This window comes from Lineus longissimus, chromosome 3, assembly GCF_910592395.1.
Source record: "Lineus longissimus chromosome 3, tnLinLong1.2, whole genome shotgun sequence".
In the NCBI taxonomy this organism is placed as follows: Eukaryota; Metazoa; Nemertea; class Pilidiophora; order Heteronemertea; family Lineidae; genus Lineus; species Lineus longissimus.
Genome location: NC_088310.1, coordinates 27438606 through 27462825, shown reverse-complemented (window position 1 = coordinate 27462825; position 24220 = coordinate 27438606). Strand labels below are relative to the sequence as shown.

The window sequence follows — 24220 nt, the reverse complement described above, 5'->3', positions numbered from 1 at the left end:
AGGGCTTTGGTCACCATCTGGTGTGCAACTTTGCCACAAGCGAGGTACCTTCAGGCCTTCAAGCCCAGGCAAGCAACTTTGCTATAGCCAATGTTTTGTCCTCTGAGCAATGTTGAAAGAGATCATCCTCCTATGTTACCCTGAACTAGTCGGTGCATTCTGCCTCTGGGGATGGCACCCACATTGTTCAATCATCATCAGACTTGTGATGTACTGATAAATCAAATGGACAAGATGACATAATGTCTTGTCAGATTGTGACTTTGTCCATGGAACAGTGAAACCCGACATCTGGACGATGGGACTATCATTATCAGGAGAACACCTATTCCATCACCAAAACACCCAGTGTGGTGAGACTGTGATGAATTCACGATTGCAGAGAAAAGGCTTAGAATCCATTGACCAGTACAAATAGACACTCGATCAAATCGCTGTCTTCCTCCTGACGATGTTTTGCTTGTCCTCTCTCTTTGGCTTGATACTTCTGAACCTCTTCACAGCCAGACTGACAGGTGAGTTCAAACAGTGAAGAAAAGTAGCCTTTTTTGTCCAATTAAGGTTAGGTGGTACCATTATAGCCTCAGTGTGCATTATTGGGCACAACCAGCTGTCTTCTTCCCTGCTCTAATTGTACTGGGGATATAACTGTACCACCTTGCCTAACATTTTATTCCATCAAACATGAATTTGGGTAGAAAAGTTGCCTACATTGGAAACGGTCACAGGTATGCATCAAATACCAGAAAATGGCTCTTAAAGGTCACCACATTCATAAAAAGTTTCAACATTAATTCACATCAAAAATTAAAACTATGCAAAATCAAAGCTAGGCTGTCCAAAAAGATCATGATATAAAACGCAGCTTTAGTATGAACCGGTGCAAACACAATCTAATTATATTCAAGATTCTTGTGAAGGAAGGAAGCTATATCAAGTTTCAAAAACATGTTGTCTTAAAATGAGTACTGACGCTGATTTTCTGAAACCTAAACAAAAACTTGCACAACAAGTATTATGTTTCTTTTCAAGACGCTATTGCTTAATTACCTGAATTAATATCAGATTAGTTCCACCTGAGATGAGTCTGACCATTTAGAAAAAATGCCAGCATTATTGAAACCGATGTCACAAAACAAAACCACAAAACTATCAATCAGCAATAACTAGACACAAAACGCATCGTCAAATTGTTTCAACAGCACTGCAGGTAGTTTCATAATCTTCAAGGGCATCTAATATATGTGACCCGTCATAGCAAAACCAGGCGCATGTCACTCTGAGCTTGGCAGGTTGAGACGGACTGTCTGTTCATTTCTCTATTGTCTGCCTTTTGTGAAATATGAGCACATCAATTTCTTCCATTATCTCCTGGTGTCACTTTGGCTCATCTTCCGTGCGACATGCGCCTGGTTTTGCTGTGACGGGTCACATATATACGTATGGGTAATTGCTAAAGCACATTTAACATTAGAACCATAAACAGCTTACTAATGACAATCACTAACAAAAATCATCATCAACAGGCAACAGATATGACTTGTAGGCCTAATTGTCAGGCTTTAAAATAGTACACATTGCTTGAATACGAGTACGAAATAAATAAATAAATAATACTGTATATGAACATAATAAATTACCAATTCCAGATCAAATCATTCTTTAATAATTTCAAAAGCACGCATGCCAGAGCTCAACAAGTTTCACTTGCTGACTTATATCACATCTACGGTAAAACATAAAGCAGTGTCAAAACAGTGCCCCCTCTGGCTCCTGTAGGTAATCTGCCGAGAAAGCTAACTTAGTGATTAGGTGGGAACAGAGCAAAAATTGCACAGATATCAGAAAAACTTTTCCTGCACATGCAAAAACATGCATAAGTATTGCAAAGAAGTCTTATGTTTGGATGACTTTGAAACAATGCTCATCAAGGTGGTTTTCTCCATTCTGCAGTTACTCACATGACAGCAAGTACATGGATATTTCTTCACAAAATGACATCATTTTCTGAACTGGAGTGGTGTTTCATGGATGATTGTCACTAATAGTCATCTTCTGTTTTTGTTCGGCAGACTCAGGACTAGAGTACGTTGCACCATTTAGACACTGACAGTCGTTGCTAGGTGTCCACATCGGGCCGGAAAACTTGCGATAGTTTTCTTGTGTGAAGTTTGGCCGCTACACATGCAAAGTCTCTAATGTCACATATATCTCCCTCTAATTTTTTCCATACAGATGATGCTAAGTCTAACTGATACACTACGTTATAACGGAAGATTCTGTAGGCGGAGCGCTGGTGTTCAGTCGTACCGCATGCATAGATAGAACCATTTGAGAAGCACAAACCAACATTGTACATATTGACTGGCAGCTCTGGCCCTTGGCGCCACTGGTTTTGCTCAATGTTGTAGATTTCAACAGAGCTGAGGGCCTCCCGGTTAATTGTGTGGCTTGAATGGGAGTAGATTTGACCCCCTGCAATGAAGATTTCATTATCAACAACACAAGCCCCAAAGTTGAACCTTGGAGTTGGCATACCTGCTAGTGGAGACCATTCAACATTGCTTGGGTCAAACTTGATAACAACATTGTGCGCCCCAACACCAGTCCTACCACCCATGATGTAAATGACCCCATTTAGTGTCACAGTAGTGAGATCGACTAACTTCGTCGGCATCATGCAAACATAGTTCCACCTGTTCATTGCAATATCGTAACTCTCCACTATCTCTGTAGGATGCTGATGAACAGTGAGTCCACCAAAGCAATACAGTTTACCGTTACTGTACGCCAATGAGAAGTTTGATTTTGGAAACAACATTGGTGCCCTTGGGATCCAAGTGTCATGATCATTATCGTACTGGTAGACGTCTCGTCTGACAGTCTCTTCTCCAGTGTCGTACTCGTCTAATGAATCTTCATCTGACAATCCCTCCAAGTAGTTCTCTCGATAAACATAGTTCCCACCAGCCACGAACATGAGATTCTCTGGTGTCACAACACTCGCAGGATCCTCGACATCGTAATGTGCAATATGACTATCTGCATCCTGAAAGTCTGCTATGTAATAAGTCTCTCTCGTCAAAGGATTATAACAGTTTATTGCTGGGCGACTCTGCTCCACACCGCCGATAAGCAACAGACAGAGATCAGGCTTAATCATTCCAGATCTTAACACAACACTGAAAGTTTGGTCTATCAAGCATTTCTCAGGATTTGTCTCAAAGATTTTTGCATTTTCTAAAATTTGTCTGCACTTTGGCGAATTTTGCACCATCTCGTTTTTAGCGATGTGCCCTTGTACAAACTTTGGACTGAGAAGCCCAAACCTAACAAGGGGCAGTAGCTTCTCCATGAACTGCTGCCTGTTTTCTTTGTCATTGTCAACCCATTTGACAAGTGCTTCATACACAGTATCTTCACACTCGACATTGAGTTCATTAGATGAGAGAAACTCCTCCATCTTTTCTGGTGAGAGCGACACGAACTCTTCCCCTTGCATAACTTCTGTAAAATTCTTCTCGATGTATTCTTTAGATTTCAACCTGAGGTCACCACAGTCATGGATCTGAGCAAAGCAGTGTATCCCAATACAATTTGAAATGTCGAATTGAGATTCCATGAACTTTGCACATGCTTCCTGAATTGTGGATATCTGAAATAAGGATGCTGCCCCTAGAAGATTCTGAGCATTGTTTCGTGTAATGTCAACACGTCCAGTGTAAGCATAATTGATGATCAAAGCTAGGGCGTCTGCTTCAACTTCAAAAAGGCAGATCTTCTGCTGGCGACTTTCACTCAAATCTGTCGTAAACATTGCTGTGAAATATGGACTGATCGCTGCCAGAATGTTCTTGTGGGTTGGAAACTCCCGGTCATTGACGCATAATGTGATATCCACCAGAAGGCGCTGGTCGTACATGTCCTTCAATGTTTGTAGCACTGTCGTCTGATGGTCATCACTCTCAAACATCATCGTCTCACATTCATTTCTCTCAGACATCTTGAATACCTGAAAATAGATTGAAAATTTCTTTCATTTTACGTTCCCCTGCAGAAAAAAATCTACAAATAATGATTAATGCATGTCCCTCATGCAACGAAGAACAACATATTGTCTTGTCTCTGGTTGTGATCAGACATTCATTTTCAATTTGAATACCAGTAGCTTTGATGATGTACAGTGAAGTGTGTACATAGTGACAGCTGACATTCTGATTCTGACAGTGACAAGTCAAAACTTGAGAGTTGCACCTTAGTTGAGCTCAAATATCACTTACGCAACAGATTATATGCAAAATCTCTATTGTTGAATGGGATTAGCTCGAAGTACTGCACTGATGTGTATACTAGGAAATTGTCCAAAACTTTAGGGTATTGTAAACTAGGAAATTTTTATTTGTTTTGATATGATATCTGTCAACATGGTCAACTTGGAAGCCATGCTTAGATTTTCCCACAATCCAGTTTCTCCTAGGAGGCATGCGCACTGGGAGCATTACAACTTCCTGTCAAAACATTCTCAAGTTTTGCAACTTCGTTTTGCTTCTAAAGGTCTCAAAATTGGGACGAGTATGTCCAAATATCGCAAGGCATCCCATGCTGGGAGCTGGTACCTGTCCAGCAGTAAGTATTGATCCGATTTATTCGAATTTTCGTTCAGATTTACGGTCATTTTCCAGCTTCAACCAGAGTGTCCGAAATCCCCACTTTTCGAACAAAGCACCTGTTCTACTCATGTGTATGTTTTGTGTACATGCGTGTATTATAATGTACTATGTACATAAAGTCATAGTGGTTTGCATAAAGTCATAGTGGTTTGTTGTTATTCTGAAAGATGATATACTGTGTAGACGCATTTGGCTGGTTTTGGTGCGTCTGTTTCACATAGGCCTATTACATGTGCCAAGTATATAAACATGACATAGCCACTTTTGAACAGCTGATGCACATATTACTATTATTAGGCGTGTCAAAGAGTGTTAAATTAAATAGACCCTTGGAGATTTACTAGGCTTAATCAAAGACCTAATCATTGAAATACATGTACATAGAATGCTTGCAACATGCTGTTGAATTTTCGTTGTTCAAAAGCTGCCCTCAGTGAAGATGTACAGTTGAAAACTTATATGAAAGTGTGACCTTTTGCCCTTACTCAGGCCTTAGGTGGCGAGCTGGTCATCATAGTCACAGTTAATTTTTTTGTGACATTCGGACACTTGATCTTGAAAAGATTATTGAATTCAATCTTTTTCAATCCAGTTGTCTGTGTATTAGAATAATGATTAACAGCTGCATGCAGTTGGTCTGAAGTTTTCGCTGGCATATTTTGGTGGAATCAGTTGCTAAGATATGTGACTAATTAGTACTGTGTTGGGTAGAAACAAAATAACATTTGTCTTTTAAAGAGGTCTTACCACGATACAGACAAAGATTTAACATTAACAATACTAAAGAATGTTTGATGCCTGCTGGGTCATGATTGATGGTGTGATTTGGACCCTTTGTCATTTCAGAATCTGATCTGAAGAAGCAGCTGAATACCTGGCTGGCAAATGCCAGCGTCGATGCTGAGACTTATCCTGCCCGGGCCATCATTGCACCGTAAGTACACACTAAGTACTGTAAGAAATCATTACGCTGCCATGTGAATTTGTGCAACATTTCTTATGCCTCAGTTTCCATTGATTTATTGCTTTGGAACCGAATCATTAGAAATCCAGATCCAGTTACTTACATGTACCCTATTATGCCTTTACCATTCTCCTAGTACTGTAAGTGTCACAATCAAGTCGTGTCAATTCCTAAAATGGCAAAATTAAACATTGCACGAGTGGTGTGAGACTCCATCAGCTAATGAGATTGCCAACTACTCTTGAGATGTGCCTTCTCCAGCATTCATTCGGATGACTAATTAGCTCATTTCCCGTGAATGAGTATGAGTAATGGTAATACGAAGTCATTTGGTCCCTTTATTTATTGGAAATAGTATTGATTGCATCTCCAGGAAACCTGGTTGAGACGTGTAGGGAGGCAGGGAGGACTCAATAGCATGAGAGAAAGTGGTTAATCTGCTCCAGTTATTCTAACACTAGTTGTATTGATGGTGGTTGTATAATCAGATTACGTACATGTAGGTCTCATTTGTGGACACGAGTAATGCTGTGTACATATACAATTTTTTACTCGTTTTGGGGATAAAATGCCCTTGTTTGGTTCAAGATTGGTGCATAGAGTAATGAATCTGTCAATGTTTTCAAACAAATTATCATATACATGTACAACATGTAAAGAATGAGTTTATATCTTTTCAGGCATGCTGGCTATGCATATTGTGGCGAATGTGGAGGTTATGCCTACAGGCAGGTGGATCCTTCAAGAGTGTAAGTTGATGTCATCAATATTTTGGCTTATATCATAATCTAAAAGTGGATCAAAATTGACAGTTTTTACTTTGTCAGTGAACGCATGATGCTAGCCTGGTAACTTGCTACCTGATTTAGTATGATGGGTCACATCTGTCATTAGTATTGTATGTAAGTCTTAACATAATAACGTTGGTGTCTGCATTTTTGTTATTGCAGGAAACGTGTATTTATCCTCGGGCCATCTCATTTTGTCCGGATGGATTACTGCGCACTTTCTTCTGCCGAGGTCTACCAAAACCCCATCATGGATCTGGAAATCGATCAAAAAAGTAAGATATTGTACTGATTCTTAAAAAAGATTATTTCAAAACAAGGCTCTGTGGATATGATTCACATAATGATTGTAGCATCAGATGAATAAAGTGACCCAAGTATGCTGTGGTATATTTTGAATGATTTGTTTCTCTTCCAGTTTATGATGAATTGAAAGCGACTGGCAGGTTTGAGACTATGAAGCTGCATGTTGATGAGGAAGAACACAGTATAGAAATGCATCTTCCGTACATAGCTAAAATTATGGAGAGGTGAGTGAGATTCTTCTTTTGGTTCACTCATAATAAAAACCCAGCTTATTTGCATAGTGATCCGTCCTTGCCAGTGCAGAGGTGTCTGTCACAAGCTCCATGTACCAGGTACATTATACTATTGACTTATTTTCTTTCCCCATTTTCAGGCCCCCAGATCAAAAACAGGTGACCATTGTGCCAGTTCTAGTAGGTGCACTTCCACCAGAGAAGGAGGTCGAATATGGTCAGATATTTGCCAAATATCTAGCTGATCCAGAGAACCTCTTCGTAATCTCATCCGATTTCTGCCACTGGGGTAAGATTCTGAAAAAAGGAGCTTTCGGGTCGTCTGTCCAACTCAGGTTTTCATGTTTTATTATCAAGATATCAGTTTCGAAATTGAGATTCATTCAGCCAGGTAGTCAATTACCTGTTATACAGTCATTCTACGGGTATTGTGCTTCCATCTCGTGTAAATTCAAAAGGATTATATCAACTTATTCTTTTACTATTCAAATTTTCCTATTTTCAGGTAAAAGATTTAGGTACATCCATTATGACAAATCTCATGGTCCTATTCATAAATTCATCCACAAATTGGACAAACAAGTAAGTGATACTTGTGAATATACATTCTCGTTGCTTCATGTGGGATGTTTGCTCAAAAGTTCTTTGGTATTGTCATAACTGCAGTCTCCACAGGGGCCCTTTGGTTTGATTCCAGGTTGGGAGTCATAATGATGATGAGACCAGTCATAATTTATCATTATCTTTTAGGGTATGGACACGATATCAAAATTGGAGCCGCATGCATTTTCTGAATACCTGAAGACTACTCAAAATACTATATGTGGGAGGTATCCGATATGTGTATTACTCAATGTAAGTATAACAATTTTCATGACCACACGACTGGGTGCTTCTCTAAATAATGAGCCATTTGGTACTGCATTATTTTTCAAACAGATCACCCTTTGAGGAAATGCAAGAGTGTCCCTGGCAATTGCATCCCAAGTGGCGATTTCCTCTTTGAGAGCAAGGTAGCATAGAGTCAAGAGACTGTAAAGAAACTGAAACCTTCCAAAAATGCTTGAAAAATCTCCATATTGAGAACATTTTCGATTGTAACTTGACTTACCTGACGATCCTCACGACCTCAACTTCTCTTTCCAGGCAATCAAGTCCTTTCGTTCAAGTATTAATGGAAACGGGTGCAGAATGCAAATGAGATTTATAAAATACGTGCAGTCAGGCCAGTGTACAGACGTTGAAGAACATTCTTCAGTAAGCTATGCAGCTGGGGCCTTTGTTGTCCGGCAGTGATGAAAGGACCAGCTTCATGGAGTTCCTGCATTTGCCAGTTCAACCAGGTAGTGTGGGTTATAGGCGGGTCAGTATTTATGACAACCTTTTTATTTAGGTCACAGTTCAGACATGATGTTGACTAATCAAGGGCTCCCCTTACAAAGCATTCAGGTCTGTGCATTACATGTATGAGGGAGTGAGATCAACAGGGGAATGCGGCCAGACAACTTGATAATGAGAGGATTTTATGTAGTCATGTTTTTGAATAATTTATAGTCCATGTTGTACACAACAAGCTTAAACAATCTGCTGATATCAATGATATTACTAGAAGTGCTAGCCTCCATGGCCTGTCATGGCATCTCATATAGACTTCGTTTGAACTGACAAATGCTTGGAATGAACTACCACGAGTTCATCATTGCCCGTTCCATTGCTTAGTTGGACTTTCCCATCGTCTACATCATTGCTGTGATCTGAAGATCATGTGATCATTCTACTGCGGATCGGAAGAATGGACCTCAAATCGTTAGAGACCATCTTAAAATATACTAATGCCAAGAAAACAGGTTTAGTTTAGAAGGGGAGGAGATGTTGTCCAAAAGGTTTCAATTCATGTTTATGGCATCAATTGATATCAGCTGAAGCTAAAGAATCGTTGTTTTTCGGAAACAAAACTGGTTACAGTATTTTTGGCATCGGGATATTTTGAAGTGGTCCCTTGTGAAGGTTAGGACAGGGCACTTATTGAACAATATCACAAATTTTCTCCACATTATCATGTATGAAAACCTGTTAAGAATATTGAATTAAGCGGCACAGAAAATACTGCTTTTAATGCCTGTTGTATCTACTTGGCAAATTCATATGTTGGCTGGCCTGGTTTGCCAGCTACATGTATAAATAGTTCAGGTACAAACCTCATGGATGATGTCCGGTTTCATTTTGATTTCCTATTCTATAAATCCAAAACATTTCCATGAAGAGTTACAAAAAAGAGATTGCTGAGAAAACATACAGGTCACAAAGGGGGATTTTATTACGAAGCTGGAAACTGCTGTATTTTGGGTTATGACGAAACTATTGTAAGTGTGTTTGCAGAAGTATTTTGGAGAATCGAAATTTGTAGAGGAGATTGCAAAAAAATTGAAAAAGATAGTTTAGTTTGAAAAGGTCAATAAAAAGTAAAAAATGAAGAGATTCAAGGAACTTTTTATGGTGTTTATTCTTCACTAGATCATGGAATAGAAGAGACAGTAAGGTATAAGGGGAAACTATTAGTACTGCACTGGGGATTCAGGTGCCACGGACATTTTGGGGATATGGGATTAACACTTTGATTCCTTGGCATGGTGTTTTTAATTCGGGCAACCAAAACAAAAGAATGTGTTGTGGGTTTATTAAGAATGGTCATGTAGATCTGGTTAGCATTTTCAGCGTTTTCTGATCCAAGTTAGTTATTTATAAACAATTATTAAAACAGTTCAGTATGTTGTTTAAAACGATATAAATTATTGTCAATATGCCTTTGTCCTATAGTTATAAATGATGCATGCATTGTCTCAATTAAAATTTGCCAGCATGTGTACATGTAATCATACAGCAATTGTCATCATGTGGTCAGATTGGTAGTTTCTGTGTTGCAAACTTGATGGAATGCCTCGACAATTTTGGAAGTGTGATACTACTGGAAGTGCGTGGCTCCATACCTAGTACAACCATCAGAACATTACATTTTCCAGGCTCCTATGAACGACACTTACATTGTAATGACAACAAGGTTCTAGCTTCATAATAGCAATAAAGCAAACTTGTAACACAGAAATAAGCCAGTCGTTGAACTCCACCATTAACATGTTTTGAAAACTGTAAGGCATTTTCATATAATGTATTCATATATTTTACATTTCAAATGTAGCAGAATGAGTTTTAATGTCAGTCAATTTGTTAGAATAATATTTGTGTGTTCTCTAATATGTTTTTGTTCTTGAACGATTTATGTTTATTATTATGACTATATGTCGAACAGGAGTTGACCTGAAGATAGAATACTGAGTACAGCAGTCAATGCCCCTTGCAGCCTGGAGGGTCTATTTATAGTACTGAAGCTGACCATTTGAACAATACATTTTTTTAGCAGGGAAGTCATAATGATCAGTTTCCGTTCTGTATCCTATTCCTGGTGTCCAATCATCATGTGACTTCTCTCTTTGTACAACGATCTTTAGAAAGTTGCCGTTAGAACCTTATTCTTTTAAAATTTTAGCCAGGTCAGATGAATTGACACTATGCTAAAAGAGCTTATCTTCAAGTTTCTTTGAACCTTTAACCAACTGTTGTCTGTCCTGTGTTAGTGTTGTTGGAACTTCTGCTGATCAAGGTATTCTCAGATAATGTCGGCAAAGTTTAAAATAGCCGAGTGTTAGAAGCCCAGTTGGATATCCTGATGGTTGTTGCAATGTCCAGGTGGCCCAAGCTCAAGTGGTGATGTTAGCATCCCTCAGAAGTCACCAGTTAGACAGTCGGACAATAGGTGGACTGTCTAACAACACCACTGATAAGCACTAGTGGACAGTGGGTGGGAATCGTCTCAAACCACTTAAGTTGCCAGCCGAGGAAAACAAACTGCCTTACGGGCTAACAACTCGTGCATTTCAGGAACTAGATATTAAATCATACTTTCTCATCATTTGCATTGTCAAGTTGCTCAGATCAAGTTCGTGGAATTGCGTTGGTCCTGAAAATCTGGGCTTGTTAATCTGTCATACGTGTGTTATCAAGCAATGTAACCTGTATTACATATATGATTATTTTGTAATGATTTTACACGTAGTTGTGCTATTTGTACAGACTCTAAGTCTTCAGGCCTGCGATTCCCCGCATGTTTGTAGATGTTGCCAGTTCTGTCCCAGAAATTCTCCGAGTTACACCGAGTGACATGTAGCATCCACAGTTTAAGGAACTGAAGCATCTCATTCTGCGGTGTAAACGCAAGTGCTACGAAACTGCACAGCGGTTCCTAGGTGGGTTGACAGTAGGGCAACAATATTGAGGGAATCACAATGCTGAAAGCAGGGCCCACTAGTTCAAATCAAGCTTGTAACTTACTTAGTTTTAACTTTAACTTGGTGTGAGGTTAACTGAGGAAGATAATGCCAAGTTTCATGTACATGTAGTGTCTTGTTTTTGAACCACTGGGCCCAGGACTTCAGTTATTCCAAATGATCCCCATAAAACTGTTAGCATTCTCAGTCTTCAATTGGTCATGTTCCCTGCTTCTTTCCTTTTCTGTATCATCTTTTGGTATTGAAATAATAAAGAAATGAATTTTATATGCATCTTATACCCCTCTTTGTGGCAGACTCAATCGACAACAGTTGTTAGTCTCTGGGACTCTCCTGACAAGTGGAAGAGGCCGCATAATGCAAGTCACTTGTGTCACAACCATCTGAAAGACAATGTGAAGTGTGACAGACAGGCTGTTCTATTCGATGGAAATCTTGCCCTAGCCTTGTACTACCACTGAAAGTACCTCAAGACTTGTATACCCCCTCCCAATAAACAATCGGTCCAATCCTAAGCTTTGCCTGTAATCATCATTTAACACCATTCCCGAGGGCCATTTTACCACACTCCCCTACATGTACTCGCTGGAGAACATTCATGGCATTCAGCATACTGACAGAAATGAATAAAGGTTGTATCCTAAGTATAAACTTGTCCCAGCTGAAAGCCTAGTTGATTGCGATTGTGACTGTAGATGACTGCTGTGGGAGAGACAAGGCTGTGAATGTCTTCCAGGAAATTGTGAGATGCTAGCTTAGACCAAGTCAGATTATAATGCATGTACTGGAATGACGTCCATGCATGCATGTCAGAGAGAAGTTAGCTCAATCAAAGGAAAAGGGTCAGGGCCTTTGGCAAAAGTCATTTTAAGCTAATTGTGTCAACAAGATGGTCAAAATCAGTGTCTTGATCCTGTCTGAAGTACACAGTCACAAATACTGTCCTGAATCTCTGAAGTAAGTGGTCACAATCAATGTCTTGATTCTGTCTCAAGCTGATTAAAGACACCCGGGGAGTCAGCAGGCTCAGTAAACAAGACAATCACAATCAGCCAGGCCTCAAATATGTCCGCTTTCAGGATCATCCGAGTAACAACACTGTCCCAATTCTGTAGCCAGAACTTATTCATTGTGGACACCGACCCAGTCACAATCAATGTCATGAACTGATGGCTGTAATGTGGTTTCACCCATTTAGTGTCAAGGTCTCCAGTACGTCAGCAAGAACACCCATGAACCCCTTCAGCACTGTGGAATCTTAGTAATATCAACTGTGGATATGTTGATCTAGTCTGCTTTATTTGAGGAAACAGGCCTGGTTGGAGGCGCATTACACACCAGGCCCTCCTTTGCAGTGCACAACTCACACAATCACAGCCGAAGGCACAACCAGCCTTCTCCATTTGTACACAAATGTACTGTACTCCAATGGTACAACCAGTCTTCTCTTATATGTTTGAAGTATCAAAACCAAGAGATACAATGGTGTTGGGGTTCTATTGGGGAGGTAGCATTATTCCTGAAAGTTGGGTAGTCTTAACTAGTGATATTTCTTTCCCACTGGAACTTCTTTCCTTTTGGAAAGTTATCCATAGGGTCAGAATTACTTTCTCATCATGCGGCTCATTTTGAAGGGGACTGAGTTCAAATTAGTTTCTTCTTGTTTTTTGTCTTCGCGTTTTATCTTGTTTACCCTCAGTGGGGGAACAAGTGAGAGAGAACATGAAAGACAACAACCGACATGCATTTTGAAGGCACAACTAAATTTATTCTACGGACAACTACAAGCAGTTTGTTCTAATGTACGGTACATTATAGTGAGCGATTAGAATATATACATGAAATAAAACATTATCTCTCCAAGTGAAGCCTTGTCTCTGTCTTAGGAATCTCCGCTTTTTCTCTCAGGTAGCCGAGCTTGGGTCATTTACCAGGCACTTTCCACAGTCTTTACCTAGGACCAATAAAGTATAAAAATTAATGGAAAGAAATGTCATTTTTCATAGAAAAGACAATCCAAATGCTGTAGCTGGCTCTACTTAAGATCCTGTACAGGAAAAAAGTACTTTAAAACCACCACATTTTCAAATGCATACAATTTGACTTGAAAATTTGTCTACTTGTCCACAATACATGTATAATGCACAGCACAGCACCAATTGCTTTACCATGTACACAAGACGTAAGCCAGCAGATACAATGACAAAGCATTGAAAGCCATAATTAGGTAGTTCTTGATCCACGATTATTCAATATAGAGTCAAAACAACAATGCACTATAACAACAATAGGCATCATAGAACATGGAATTACATGTATACACAAAGGTATTGAAAACACAAAAGTGAATTCCTCAGCTATTGTAGCATTATGCAACCTGGTGACGAAATTAGACATCATTGATAATGGTCAACATTAACAGTGTTGTTTTTAAGCCGATTCATTCAAAGATTAGCAGCCATTATGCTGCATAGATCATTGAAGAATACAGGGTGTCCCAGGGCAAAATGTACATTGATTTGCTGAATGTGGTCATTTGCTGAATGTGATTTGCTGAATTGCAGAACCAAGGACACTTGACTTGCAACACTTATATTTGGGGCACCCTGCATGCTGTAAAACGAATTATGTCTGAATGTGGTCGATTCACATACCTGATATAGCGAACTTGTATCATGGAATATCACTTCCTGAACCAATTTGTGGCCAATTCCTTCAACATCCAGGAAATGTAATGCAATTCCACAACTAGATCATGGAGACAGTTAGCTATACTGGAAACTCACCCAGGAGCCAGTTACCGTCTAAATAAAACATTCCATTTGGACATGCTGGAGGCAGGTGCCCGACTAAACTTATGATGGCTCCTGGCTGAATTTACAGTGAAGTTATATTCATGTCTCAAGGAAATTTCTCTCCAAAGCAAGGGCTAACAATGCCCTTCCACCATCTTGGAGTTAAAAATGTTGCAATACCATTTGTTTGCCACAACTGCTCAAGCATGATCCGACAACCTAGTTGGTTACACATTCATGACGTTCTCTGTATACCGAGTACAAATGAGAAAGCGTTAATCATATTTTACAAAAGTTAGTATGTTCCAGAATTTTCCATTTACATAATCATTCTGTCACAGGCACCAGGTCTTTGGTGCAACCTTATATACACAACACAGAACACAAAGTCGTCCATCATCAAAGCCTTTTGAAGAAACACTGGTTGCACATCAATACCTTGTAAAATCAACGATGCTGACCAAAAGATTTCACTTCAACATATTTTCTTCAAAATGCTTGGTCTTTCATCATATGTGAAAGGCACTAAGACATATAAAAATGCATTTTACACAAAATTCTGTACAACAACTGCCAATCCTATGAGTACCGCCTCAAGTTCAGTCTAGATAAAAACTGGTCTTTAACTCGTGTCCTTTTTGCAATATCATTATTCTCTCCTCCACAGCTTTGACCAGGCAACAGCCTGTACACACACACAAGCATGGTTGAACCGTTCCATGTTATCTAGCATTCATTTCCCCATTGCTCTAGAAGTTCTTATCTCATGTTGCAAGATATCCAAGACAATATCCATAAGAGCATTCTACAATAGATGTCACTACTGTTGTACTATAATCTGCGAAGTCCGGTTTATATTGCAAGTATAGCTAGCTCTGCGTAATTCCTTTGCATCTCCGCATTCAAGTCTCCTCCATATCGTCGTCCTCGCTGCCGATTTCCATGCTGATACCACTCCCTTCGCTTCCCTCATCTGCAAGAAAATCAAACAGAAATACGTTTTAAATATTTTCATAAACTGAGGTGAAAAAAACTCGACAATTGTATTCAAAGCTGAGCACTGTTCCATTTATTCAGCAGTTCATGTCAGTTTCATTGACATGTACTTCACAGAGATTAGGGTCAATTGCAGAATACACAGGTTTGTCAATAAACAGTTGGCTCACCTTCTGAAAACTGCAACTTCCCTAAAATGAATGCGCAGTTAGACAAGGATGTAGTGCACCATAAGTATCCCACAATGATCCTTGGAGAAAAGCTGTGCAACCCACCAATAGCATGTACTATTCTAGGCCATTCATTGGAGTCACAAGATGTTGGGGAGCAAAATAGACAAATTCTTAATGACGAGAGAAGTGGCTCCACATTGTACAAATGAAAAGTTTGTCTGAAAGGCAAGCTGAACTCATCTTCTGATTTCATAGAAAACTTACCATCTCCATTTTCTGGTAGATCACATTTCTCCATACCAGGTGGTCCAAGCTCTGTCCCAGGTGGTCCAGGCTCTGTTCTTGGTGGTCCAGGCTCTGTCCCAGGTGGTCCAGGCTCTGTCCCAGGTGGTCCAGGCTCTGTCCCAGGTGGTCCAGGCTCTGTCCGAGGTGGTCCAGGCTCTGTCCCAGGTGGTCCAGGCTCTGTCCCAGGTGGTCCAGGCTCTGTCCCAGGTGGTCCAGGCTCTATCCCAGGTGGTCCAGGCTCTGTTCTTGGTGATTCCTTACTGGCAGGGCTAGGTTCCTGTGTTCCTGCAGTCACCACTGGTTTTGCTCTTCTTGGAGAGACACGCCTGACAGGCTGGGGTGGCAGACTGATAGTTTCAGTACCAGGAGCCTTTGGTTCAGGTTTAGCCTCCTCCTGAACTGGTAAAGGTATCGTTGTACGCATCATTGCTCGTCGTGTTGCAGCAGCAGGTACACTGGTCTGTTTCAGCTGCACAGTTTGTGGCTGCTGCGCTTCACTCTGTCCTGAATCAGCCACCTTGGATTGAGGAGGAGGTGGAGGGACAGGAATGGCACCCAAATAGAACGCTGGTTGCGAATCCGAGCTGGGGCAATCAGGATCATAGGATGTGGAACCTGTTCCACTTGATGGTGGCAATGAAGGTCCATATGTTGCCCTGTTTTGTTCTTCCTCTTTATTGAACAAGTTGTACACAGTTGTAGCACTTGATGATGCCGTACTCGCAGACGAATGCACATTTGGTTGTGGCATAATCAGAGGTGGCTTACCAAACATTGGCGCAGGAATATCCCCAACATCAAGACCTAACATTTTCATATCGTTCAAAGTGTCTGGATCTGGCCGCTGCTTCGGGCCAATCATATCATCCGGACACGAGTCCTCCATGTTTGACGATTCATCCATGTTGGATACCTGAGACGACTGCGTGGAATCCTCGTCCATAGGTGTAGCATCGTAATTGTCAGCAGAGTGTTTCATTTCCTCTTCCCTCCTGGCCATAACTGCCGACATGACGGCACTGGGAACACTATCTGACTTAGGTACCTTCACCTCACTTTTGGTCTCAGCTTCAACTGACGTCTGCATGACATCCACAGCAGACTCCTCCTCTTTTTTGCCTTCAGAAGCACCAGTCCCAGAAATTTTGGAAACAATTGGTGCCAGCTGTCGCTGAAGCATTTCCATAATTTCCTTCTCCTTCTCTTTTGATTCATCTTTTTTCTCTTCCTCTGCCTCCTTTCCACTAAATGCCTCAGATATCAGTTTTGACGAAAGTTGCGGCTTGCGCTTTTTCCCGATGAAGAACAAATCCTTTGTCACTTTTGTCCCATCAACCTTCTTCAATGAGGCCAACGGTTTCGAAGGCTTAGAAGACGTACTACCCTTACCAGACAACTTGATGGAAATCTTTTTCGGTGGTGCTGGCAGTATGATGTCATCCAATTCATCCGAGTCAGTTGTCATCCTGACATCTTTAACGACACCAGAAAGATCAATATTTGCTGGCTGAACACTTTGAACAATAACTTCCTTATTAATACGCATGGAGTTCTCCTTATTTTGCTTGCTTTCATCCTCAGGCAAAGATTTCGGGCCAGAACGGATAATCACCCGTTTTTCCTTTTCCTCTGTTGAGTCGTTACTTTTATCACGATCCTCCCCTTTGTTTAAAGAACGATATTCCTCCCTTCGACTATGATAAGTTGACTCCCACTCATCACGACTACTCCTGTAAGAACGATCCCGGCGATCATCTCGACGATCGTCACGGCGATCGTCACGGCGGTCATCCCGTCGGTCGTCACGACGGTCATCGCGACGATCTCTGCTATTCTCGCGAGTGTCTCTACTACCGTCACGACGCGAGCTGTCACGCTCATATTTGTAATCCTTGCGTGAGTACTCGCGAGACCTATCGCAATCGTCCAATTCCGTCACCCATCGATCCCGATATTTCTCCCTCTCGATTAGCTCCCTGTTCTTTTCCTCGGCAAGCCGTGACTTCTCATCCCGATCTTTTTGCATCGACTGACTCCTCTTAGCCTCTTCTGCCCTCATTTCTTGTACTTTTTTCATGTTACACTTTTTAAAGCCGGCTTCCTTGTCCAGATTGTAGCACCGCTCATAGAAGGGATGTGCCAGAGTATATTGCTGAAATATACGAAGAATGGTTCAAATGCCTTCTGATACTTATCATCAGAGTTCAGACAAGTTTCTAAAAGTTACTCGGATAATACGGAAGACATTAGCATCTTAATTGCTAACTTTTATTTCAGTGTACGTTAGCACAACATGAAATTAATTCATAAAATTTGGGGGGTATAATTCAAAGTATACTGCACTCAAGGTTTACTCACTACATAGGCTTGGTTATGTTTCTTGGACTTTAGATGAGCCTCCATACACAGTACATCCCCTTCAAAGATCTTGCACAGCGAACAAAAGAATGCAGTCACACAGGGACGCATGAATTCAACACCTGAAAATATTTTGACGAGTGTCATTTGAGGGGCATGAATATGGATTGAAAAATATTTTGACGAGTGTCATTTGAGGGGCATAAAGATGGATTAAATAGGGCACTGTTCAAGTCTGGAACACAATGTACCACTAGATAGGAGATATCGAGCTGCATATAGAGCACCGACACTTTCCATGGGGCTCTGGCGAAACAAGCATAAGATTCACAGGAGAGAAGAAGAAAATAACCATGCAATTCAAATTTTCTAACTCAAATTCATTTTCCTTATCCTAGAATGCTACTGTGTCTTATTGATTAAGCGCAAGCAAACTTTGAATATGGAGGCTTACATGGCGAAGTACCAGCTAGACTAGGTCTTGACCAGGTGATAGGACGTTTTTCTCAAAAACCACTTTAGTGGCTCAAACCATTATGTGCCTTTCTCATCCCTGATCAGTCAATATTTCATTACCTGACATAGGTCTCTGCTCCTTTACTTTGCTTTTGGTTTTTTTAGGCTTCAGAAGTTTTGCTGGAACCCATGGCGCCTCCAATACACCGACTTTCTGCAAATGAACAGAGACCAACACATTTAATAAAGAAAATATTGTAAAGTTTGAAATACGGTTGTAATTTTACGAGCATATTTTATCAAATTTATCAATTTTTAATAAATAATAACCAGCTCCTCTTTACACTTAAATGATTCTGTGTTGAAAAATTGGGCATGGGAAGAGTTTGTTTCAAGTATCAGGGCGTCTTACACATAAATTTGGATACAGCATGCCTAGGCCTTAATGGGAGACACTATTTCATATATAATCTAACCTACTTGACTGCAATGTCTCCCCAATAATGAGGTATTCTAAAAGTAGGCCTATTCTTCTACTACCAGGGGCAAAAGAAGCATTTCTTCAGTTGATGCCCAATAACATCTCTTGCAAACCCATATTCTGTTGCATCCTCAGTGAGACATCGTCTCGTCAACATAATTTCCTAGAATATCTAAGCTACAGGACAGAAAAATCACCCAGTTCAGCCAATATCAAATGTTTGTCTGAAAGTAGCGGACAGTTATCTGGATATGTTCATGGGGATACTGGGACTGGGAGCACACCGTAAGGTGTCCGACTGATGGCATACACTATCAAACATGTTTAGATGACTGTCCGTTTGAAGATGCCTCTTCAGTCCTTCAGAGAGATACTTGATTTGGTGAAGCATGGGAGACAAATACATGTACACAGGGCTTTTTTCTGTCAACTAAATTTAGAAATAAAAAACCTCCCCTTACCAAAGGAGATGTCTGTTTGCAAGTTAATATGGGAAGGTCACAGGGTCACATGACCTTCCCATTCACCGTCCTTGAAAAACAGATCATGACCTTGACTCACCTTCAGGTGACGATCAGTCTGCATATGATGAAAAAGATCTTGTAATTTATTGCCACAGAAGTTGCACATGGAGCACCAATGGAGTCCCTTGTCAAAGTAATCAAACTCTTCCTCGTTGTCAGAGTCACTAGAATCTTCCTGAAAAGATAAAGGAGGCACCATATTAGCCGAGTAAGGAGTTACAAATCAGACATCCTCAGATTGATAATCAACACCTCAGCTGAACACACAGATTCTGAGAGAGTAGCAGGAAATCTCGATTTCAAACAACTGCCATATATGTATTTTAAAACTACACCAACCCTGTGCAGTTATTTTCAGCTAGAATCAGGAGTGAGCTCTATGTCACCATGAGTGCTCACAGAGTGCCTGTAACAATGGTAACTCACCTTGACCTTCAGCTCAACTTTTGATTTTTTATCCAACTTGAACTTGAATTTTTCCCGCTCCTTTTCCTTTTCTTTCACATCTTTTTTAACGATGTCGGGAGGATCGGGATTGGCTCCTGGCACAGTTGGAACAGAGGGACCCTTATAACCACTAGCTTTTAGTGATTTTGTGTTATCTTCAATGATCTTTTTCAGGGCCTTCACCTGGGCGGTGATCTCATCTTGTAGTTGAGTATTCTGAAGCAAAAGGGGGTCCTTATTGCCTCCTCTTTGGCGTGAAACCTTCCTCATCATCTCATTTTGTTGTTTTTGTAACTTTCCTAGCTCCATCTCCAAAGCAGATAGTCGTTTCTGACGTTCCTCTCGCTCGCCGGCTAACTTATCCACATCAGCTTTTGACAACTTGGGTTTGTGTTCCTTCTTCTGTTCCTTCTTCTTTTCCTCTGCTTTGGGTTTCAATGGTGGGAACTCTTCCATCCCAGGAGGCACTGGTTCATCCTCCGTTTGAATCACCCGAAGATTGGAAAATGAATGCTCTTTCTTTTCTTTCTTTGCTTTACCGGTCTCATCTTCTTTATCTGGTACAAAGTCTCCGGGGACATGTGGGAACTCTTCAGCTTCTGGAGCAGGGTAGGAACTATCGTAGCTATAGCCTTGGTAAGCATAGTTCGGATCTTGATAGGGAGCCTGGCTGTATTCATAACCTGGTGCTGGTGGCGGAAATCCAGGAAATGCATGCATCGGAAACCCTGGTGGTGGTGGCCCAGGAGGAGGCGCTGGCGGACCACCGGGGTAAGTGGTCATTGGCGGTGGATAACTGTAGTCGTAGGTGCTGGTTGGTGGCCCACTCAGCGGTGGCATGCCCAGTTGCGGAGGCCCAGACACCGGTGGATAGCCTTGTGGGTAGCCACTTGCAGGATGAGGTGAGCCATAGCTATCTGCGCGTTCACGAGGTGGTGATCTTGACCTTGATCTTCTCGGAGACCGTGACTGAGAATACCGTGAACGATCTGGTGATTGAGAGCGTCTTGTCCGGCGAAGAGGCGATGGTGATCTACGTCTTGCTGGTCGTATGGGCGAAAGTGATCTGCGACTTGGCCTCAAAGGAGATGGAGATCTTCTGTGATTACGATCAGGTGACTGTCTCGATGATCTGTACGGAGATCGCTCATGCCTTGATGGAGACCGTGATCGCTCATGTCTTTGGGGTGACCTTTGTGATGACCTTGTTGACGAGTGCTCCCTTCCATACTCTTTTCGTGACTCAATAACATTTGTTTTGGCATCTCTGATCAGGCTATCAATATCCAATTCATTCTTCACAGGTGCTGGTGTGGTGGTTGACTTTGCAAAAGCTGATCCAATGTCTATAGCGGACAAGCCGCCACTCAAGAATGATGCAGTCTGATTGATGCCAAACTGGCTAGACTGTGGCTTCTGTTTTGATGTTTTGGTCACTTTTTCTCTCTCTTTCTTCTTCATATCTTGAATCTTCTTGGAAAGGTCAAAGTTGAATCCAATTGATTTCAATATGTTTTCAATGGTAGGATCATAGGCTTTCTCTTCTTTTGCTGGCTGTTGTACAACAGGCTCTTGTACCACAGGCTCAGTAACTGGTTCACCTAAATGCAACTTGGTAGAAGTCATTGACTCGGGCATCAGGTTTGACGAGTGGAGTTCTTCTGGCTGATAAGGATCCTGTTGAACGGGTGGTTTATACATATCTGTAGCATTAGTCGTACTAACCATGGATAATGGTGCAGAACTGGTGTTAATACTCCCATGGCCATAGTCGAAACTTTGGTACTGGGAGGAAGGTGCATTGCTTGTCTGCCGTACAGGTAGGTCAGGTTTTCTTGAGACTGGCTCATAGGATTTCTTTCCTACATGTACATCAGCCGACCCATAAAGGAACGCTTCCTCATCTTCTATATCTTCATCATAAACTCCAATGCCTGGTATAAGTGGACCTGCTGGCTGAGCTGGGGGTTTACCAATCGGGAAGAGGGGCTGTGCCTTTTCCATTGGCCTTGCATCCAAGTTTGGAAATGGTGCAGGGGAACTAGTATTCACAGGCAATCCAGACGGAAAGGCGTCGTACACAGCTTCCCTCGTTTCAGGCTTTGGCTCAGACTTCTTCAGGATAGATTTCTTGGGACCTTTAAGAATGGACTTTTTAGGGCCCGATTCAGTTGTAGGTGGTACATGTCCTCCATACAGATCATCATCTAAATCTGGACCACTTTGTCCCTGCACAGGTGGAGGGGTATCACGCTCTGGAGATTTCTGACGTAATTTCTTTGCAGCCTCATTTTGTTCAAGGATGGCATGTATCCTCAAGCGCTCTCTCTCAGCCTTGCTGTATGGATCATTTCCAAAATCAGCTGACATACTCTCATATTTTCGCTTACTGTCTTTCTCCATACTTCCTGAATGACTACGTTGCTCACGGTCATGGTCTCTTTCCTGGCTACGGCGTTTGTACCCTAGGTCACTTGAGTATTTGTCATCTTTATTACTAGGGTATTTATCATTCCGTTCGGCAATGTTTTGTCCGTGACGATCAGATTCTCCTCGCCAATCTGATTCACTCCGCCCATAAGTACTTCGGTCCTCTCTGTAATATCGATCATCCTTCCCACCAGAATACCTCTTATCATAGTCTGTCGATTCCCTCCTCCCCCTATCTGATGCCCTGTAGTCTCTTGTATCAGATTCACGACTCCCTCCTCGAGCAGAGTCCCTGTAGCTTCTTTCAGAGTCTCTCCCTCTATCCTGAGAATGGCGGTCTCGTTCACTGCCTCTGTAGTTACTCTTATCATTTCCATATTCAATTTCGACTGCTGGTGGTGCTGCAGGAGTTGGACCAAGCCGAATTTCCATTGGTTTAAGAGGCGCAGGTTCAAAGCTGTTCTTGAATTTGTCGTTTCCCACGGTTATCCTCAGCGATTCAGCCGACTGGTAAGGAAGGACCTTTTCCTGCAAGAAGAAAATTTAAGTAGAAGAATGCGAGTATGCACAAAAAAAGTTCTGCCGAATACAGGTGTTATTAAAATCTAGTACAGAGACTTTTTTTGACAGATATAACAAACCGTACATATAGCTGTCAGATGACACGATTCTGTCAGATTTGATTAAGAAAATTAATGCTTTTTTCAATGCACAGTATTATGAAATACGAGTGTAATTTAAATTCTTCTGCCTTGTAAATTGCCAATGTTGCATTTATAAAAAAATGTAGTGCATTGAGGAAAGAGGTTTTTGACACCTCACAGAGACTATGTCGCAAAATAAATATTGTGCTAAGCTGTCACACAGAAGCTAACCAAAGAATAAGTTACATTAATTATGGAGAATCTAATGCCAATGAATATCTCTCAATAGAACAACTTTGTACCTCTACTGCTACTGGTGGGGCACTTGGCTTTTCTCCTAAGACTTGACCAAGCCTCTCATGGACTGGTTTCCTGATAACTATGGGGGATTTTGAGCGTGACCGAGAGGACATAGCAGGGGCAGCTAGCTTGGCGTGACTCTCATAACCATGCGATCTTTGTCGATCTGGGTCATCAGGTCGTGCTCTTCCCCATGACTTATCAAGATCATATCCATCACGACTTCTCTCCCGACTTGAACTACTAGCGCTATGGTTGCCATCACGATGATAACCATCACTTGAACTAGTACGGAGGTCTCTTGAACCGAGTCGGGGATCCCTTGAAGACGATGATGCACTTAAGCGAGGATCTCTTGAACTAATGCGGGGGTCTCTACTATTTCCATCTGTAGCATGTGCAGGCACAATAGGAGACCCGCCAAGAGGTGGCAGATCAGGGCGAGCTTCTGCTTCTGCATGTTTATTCTTCACAGTTATTCGAAGGCCCTCGCGACGACTTGCAGCGATTTCATCAATGCTCAGTTTTTTGTCAGACTCATCAGCAAAGATGTCGAGCGCTGGATTTGGTTCTGGCTCTTTTGGCTTATCTCCTTGCAGTGCAGAACTTGCTCCATATTTGTCAATGTAATCTTGAGATGAGGGTCTAGATCTGTCAGAGTAATGTCTGCTGCCCTCATTGTCCCCATGGCCATGGCCATGACCTAAGTTTTCATTGCCGGCAGCACGCTCATGTCTATCACCACCATCCCTTACCCCGTGGCCGTTGTCAAAACCATCCCATGCCCCTGGACCACGGCCTCGAGATCCACCCCTTGGAACAAAGCCCCTGCCGCGCCCCCTTGCTCGACCACGGCCTCTATATGGTGCAGGCCCTCTACTCTGTCCCCTGGAAGACATAAATTATATTTTGAGGGCAATCTTGGTATTGAAAATAAGTGTTTATGCAAGAAAAACTCATCGACTTTTCATTTTCTTGCGAACCCGCAATGGCCTTTAATGCGCATGCGTTTCTATTCTTATTAGGT

General features: G+C 41.6%; 3 protein-coding genes across 3 annotated transcripts; 1 reads left to right on the top strand and 2 right to left on the bottom strand.

The window, feature by feature from the left end:
• Positions 1 to 556: 556 nt before the first annotated feature.
• LOC135484504 (kelch-like protein 7) lies at positions 557 to 4437 on the bottom strand. The gene is made up of 2 exons (XM_064766034.1): positions 4281 to 4437; positions 557 to 4012 (listed from the first exon to the last, which is right to left on the bottom strand). The coding sequence occupies exon 2, from the start codon at positions 4001 to 4003 to the stop codon at positions 2120 to 2122; it is 1884 nt and encodes a 627-aa protein (XP_064622104.1). The 5' UTR covers positions 4004 to 4012; positions 4281 to 4437; the 3' UTR covers positions 557 to 2119.
• A 66-nt stretch (positions 4438 to 4503) lies between these two features.
• LOC135484503 (protein MEMO1-like) lies at positions 4504 to 11571 on the top strand. The gene is made up of 9 exons (XM_064766033.1): positions 4504 to 4626; positions 5517 to 5604; positions 6315 to 6383; positions 6585 to 6697; positions 6841 to 6952; positions 7102 to 7250; positions 7467 to 7543; positions 7712 to 7816; positions 8108 to 11571. The coding sequence occupies exons 1-9, from the start codon at positions 4575 to 4577 to the stop codon at positions 8255 to 8257; spliced, it is 915 nt and encodes a 304-aa protein (XP_064622103.1). The 5' UTR covers positions 4504 to 4574; the 3' UTR covers positions 8258 to 11571.
• A 1480-nt stretch (positions 11572 to 13051) lies between these two features.
• On the bottom strand, positions 13052 to 24172 carry LOC135484502 (uncharacterized). Its single transcript, XM_064766032.1, has 7 exons — positions 23196 to 24172; positions 19799 to 22777; positions 19410 to 19547; positions 18488 to 18581; positions 17912 to 18033; positions 15533 to 17705; positions 13052 to 15072 (listed from the first exon to the last, which is right to left on the bottom strand). Exons 1-7 carry the CDS (start codon positions 24090 to 24092, stop codon positions 15002 to 15004), a joined length of 6474 nt encoding a protein of 2157 aa, XP_064622102.1. The 5' UTR covers positions 24093 to 24172; the 3' UTR covers positions 13052 to 15001.
• Positions 24173 to 24220: the final 48 nt, after the last annotated feature.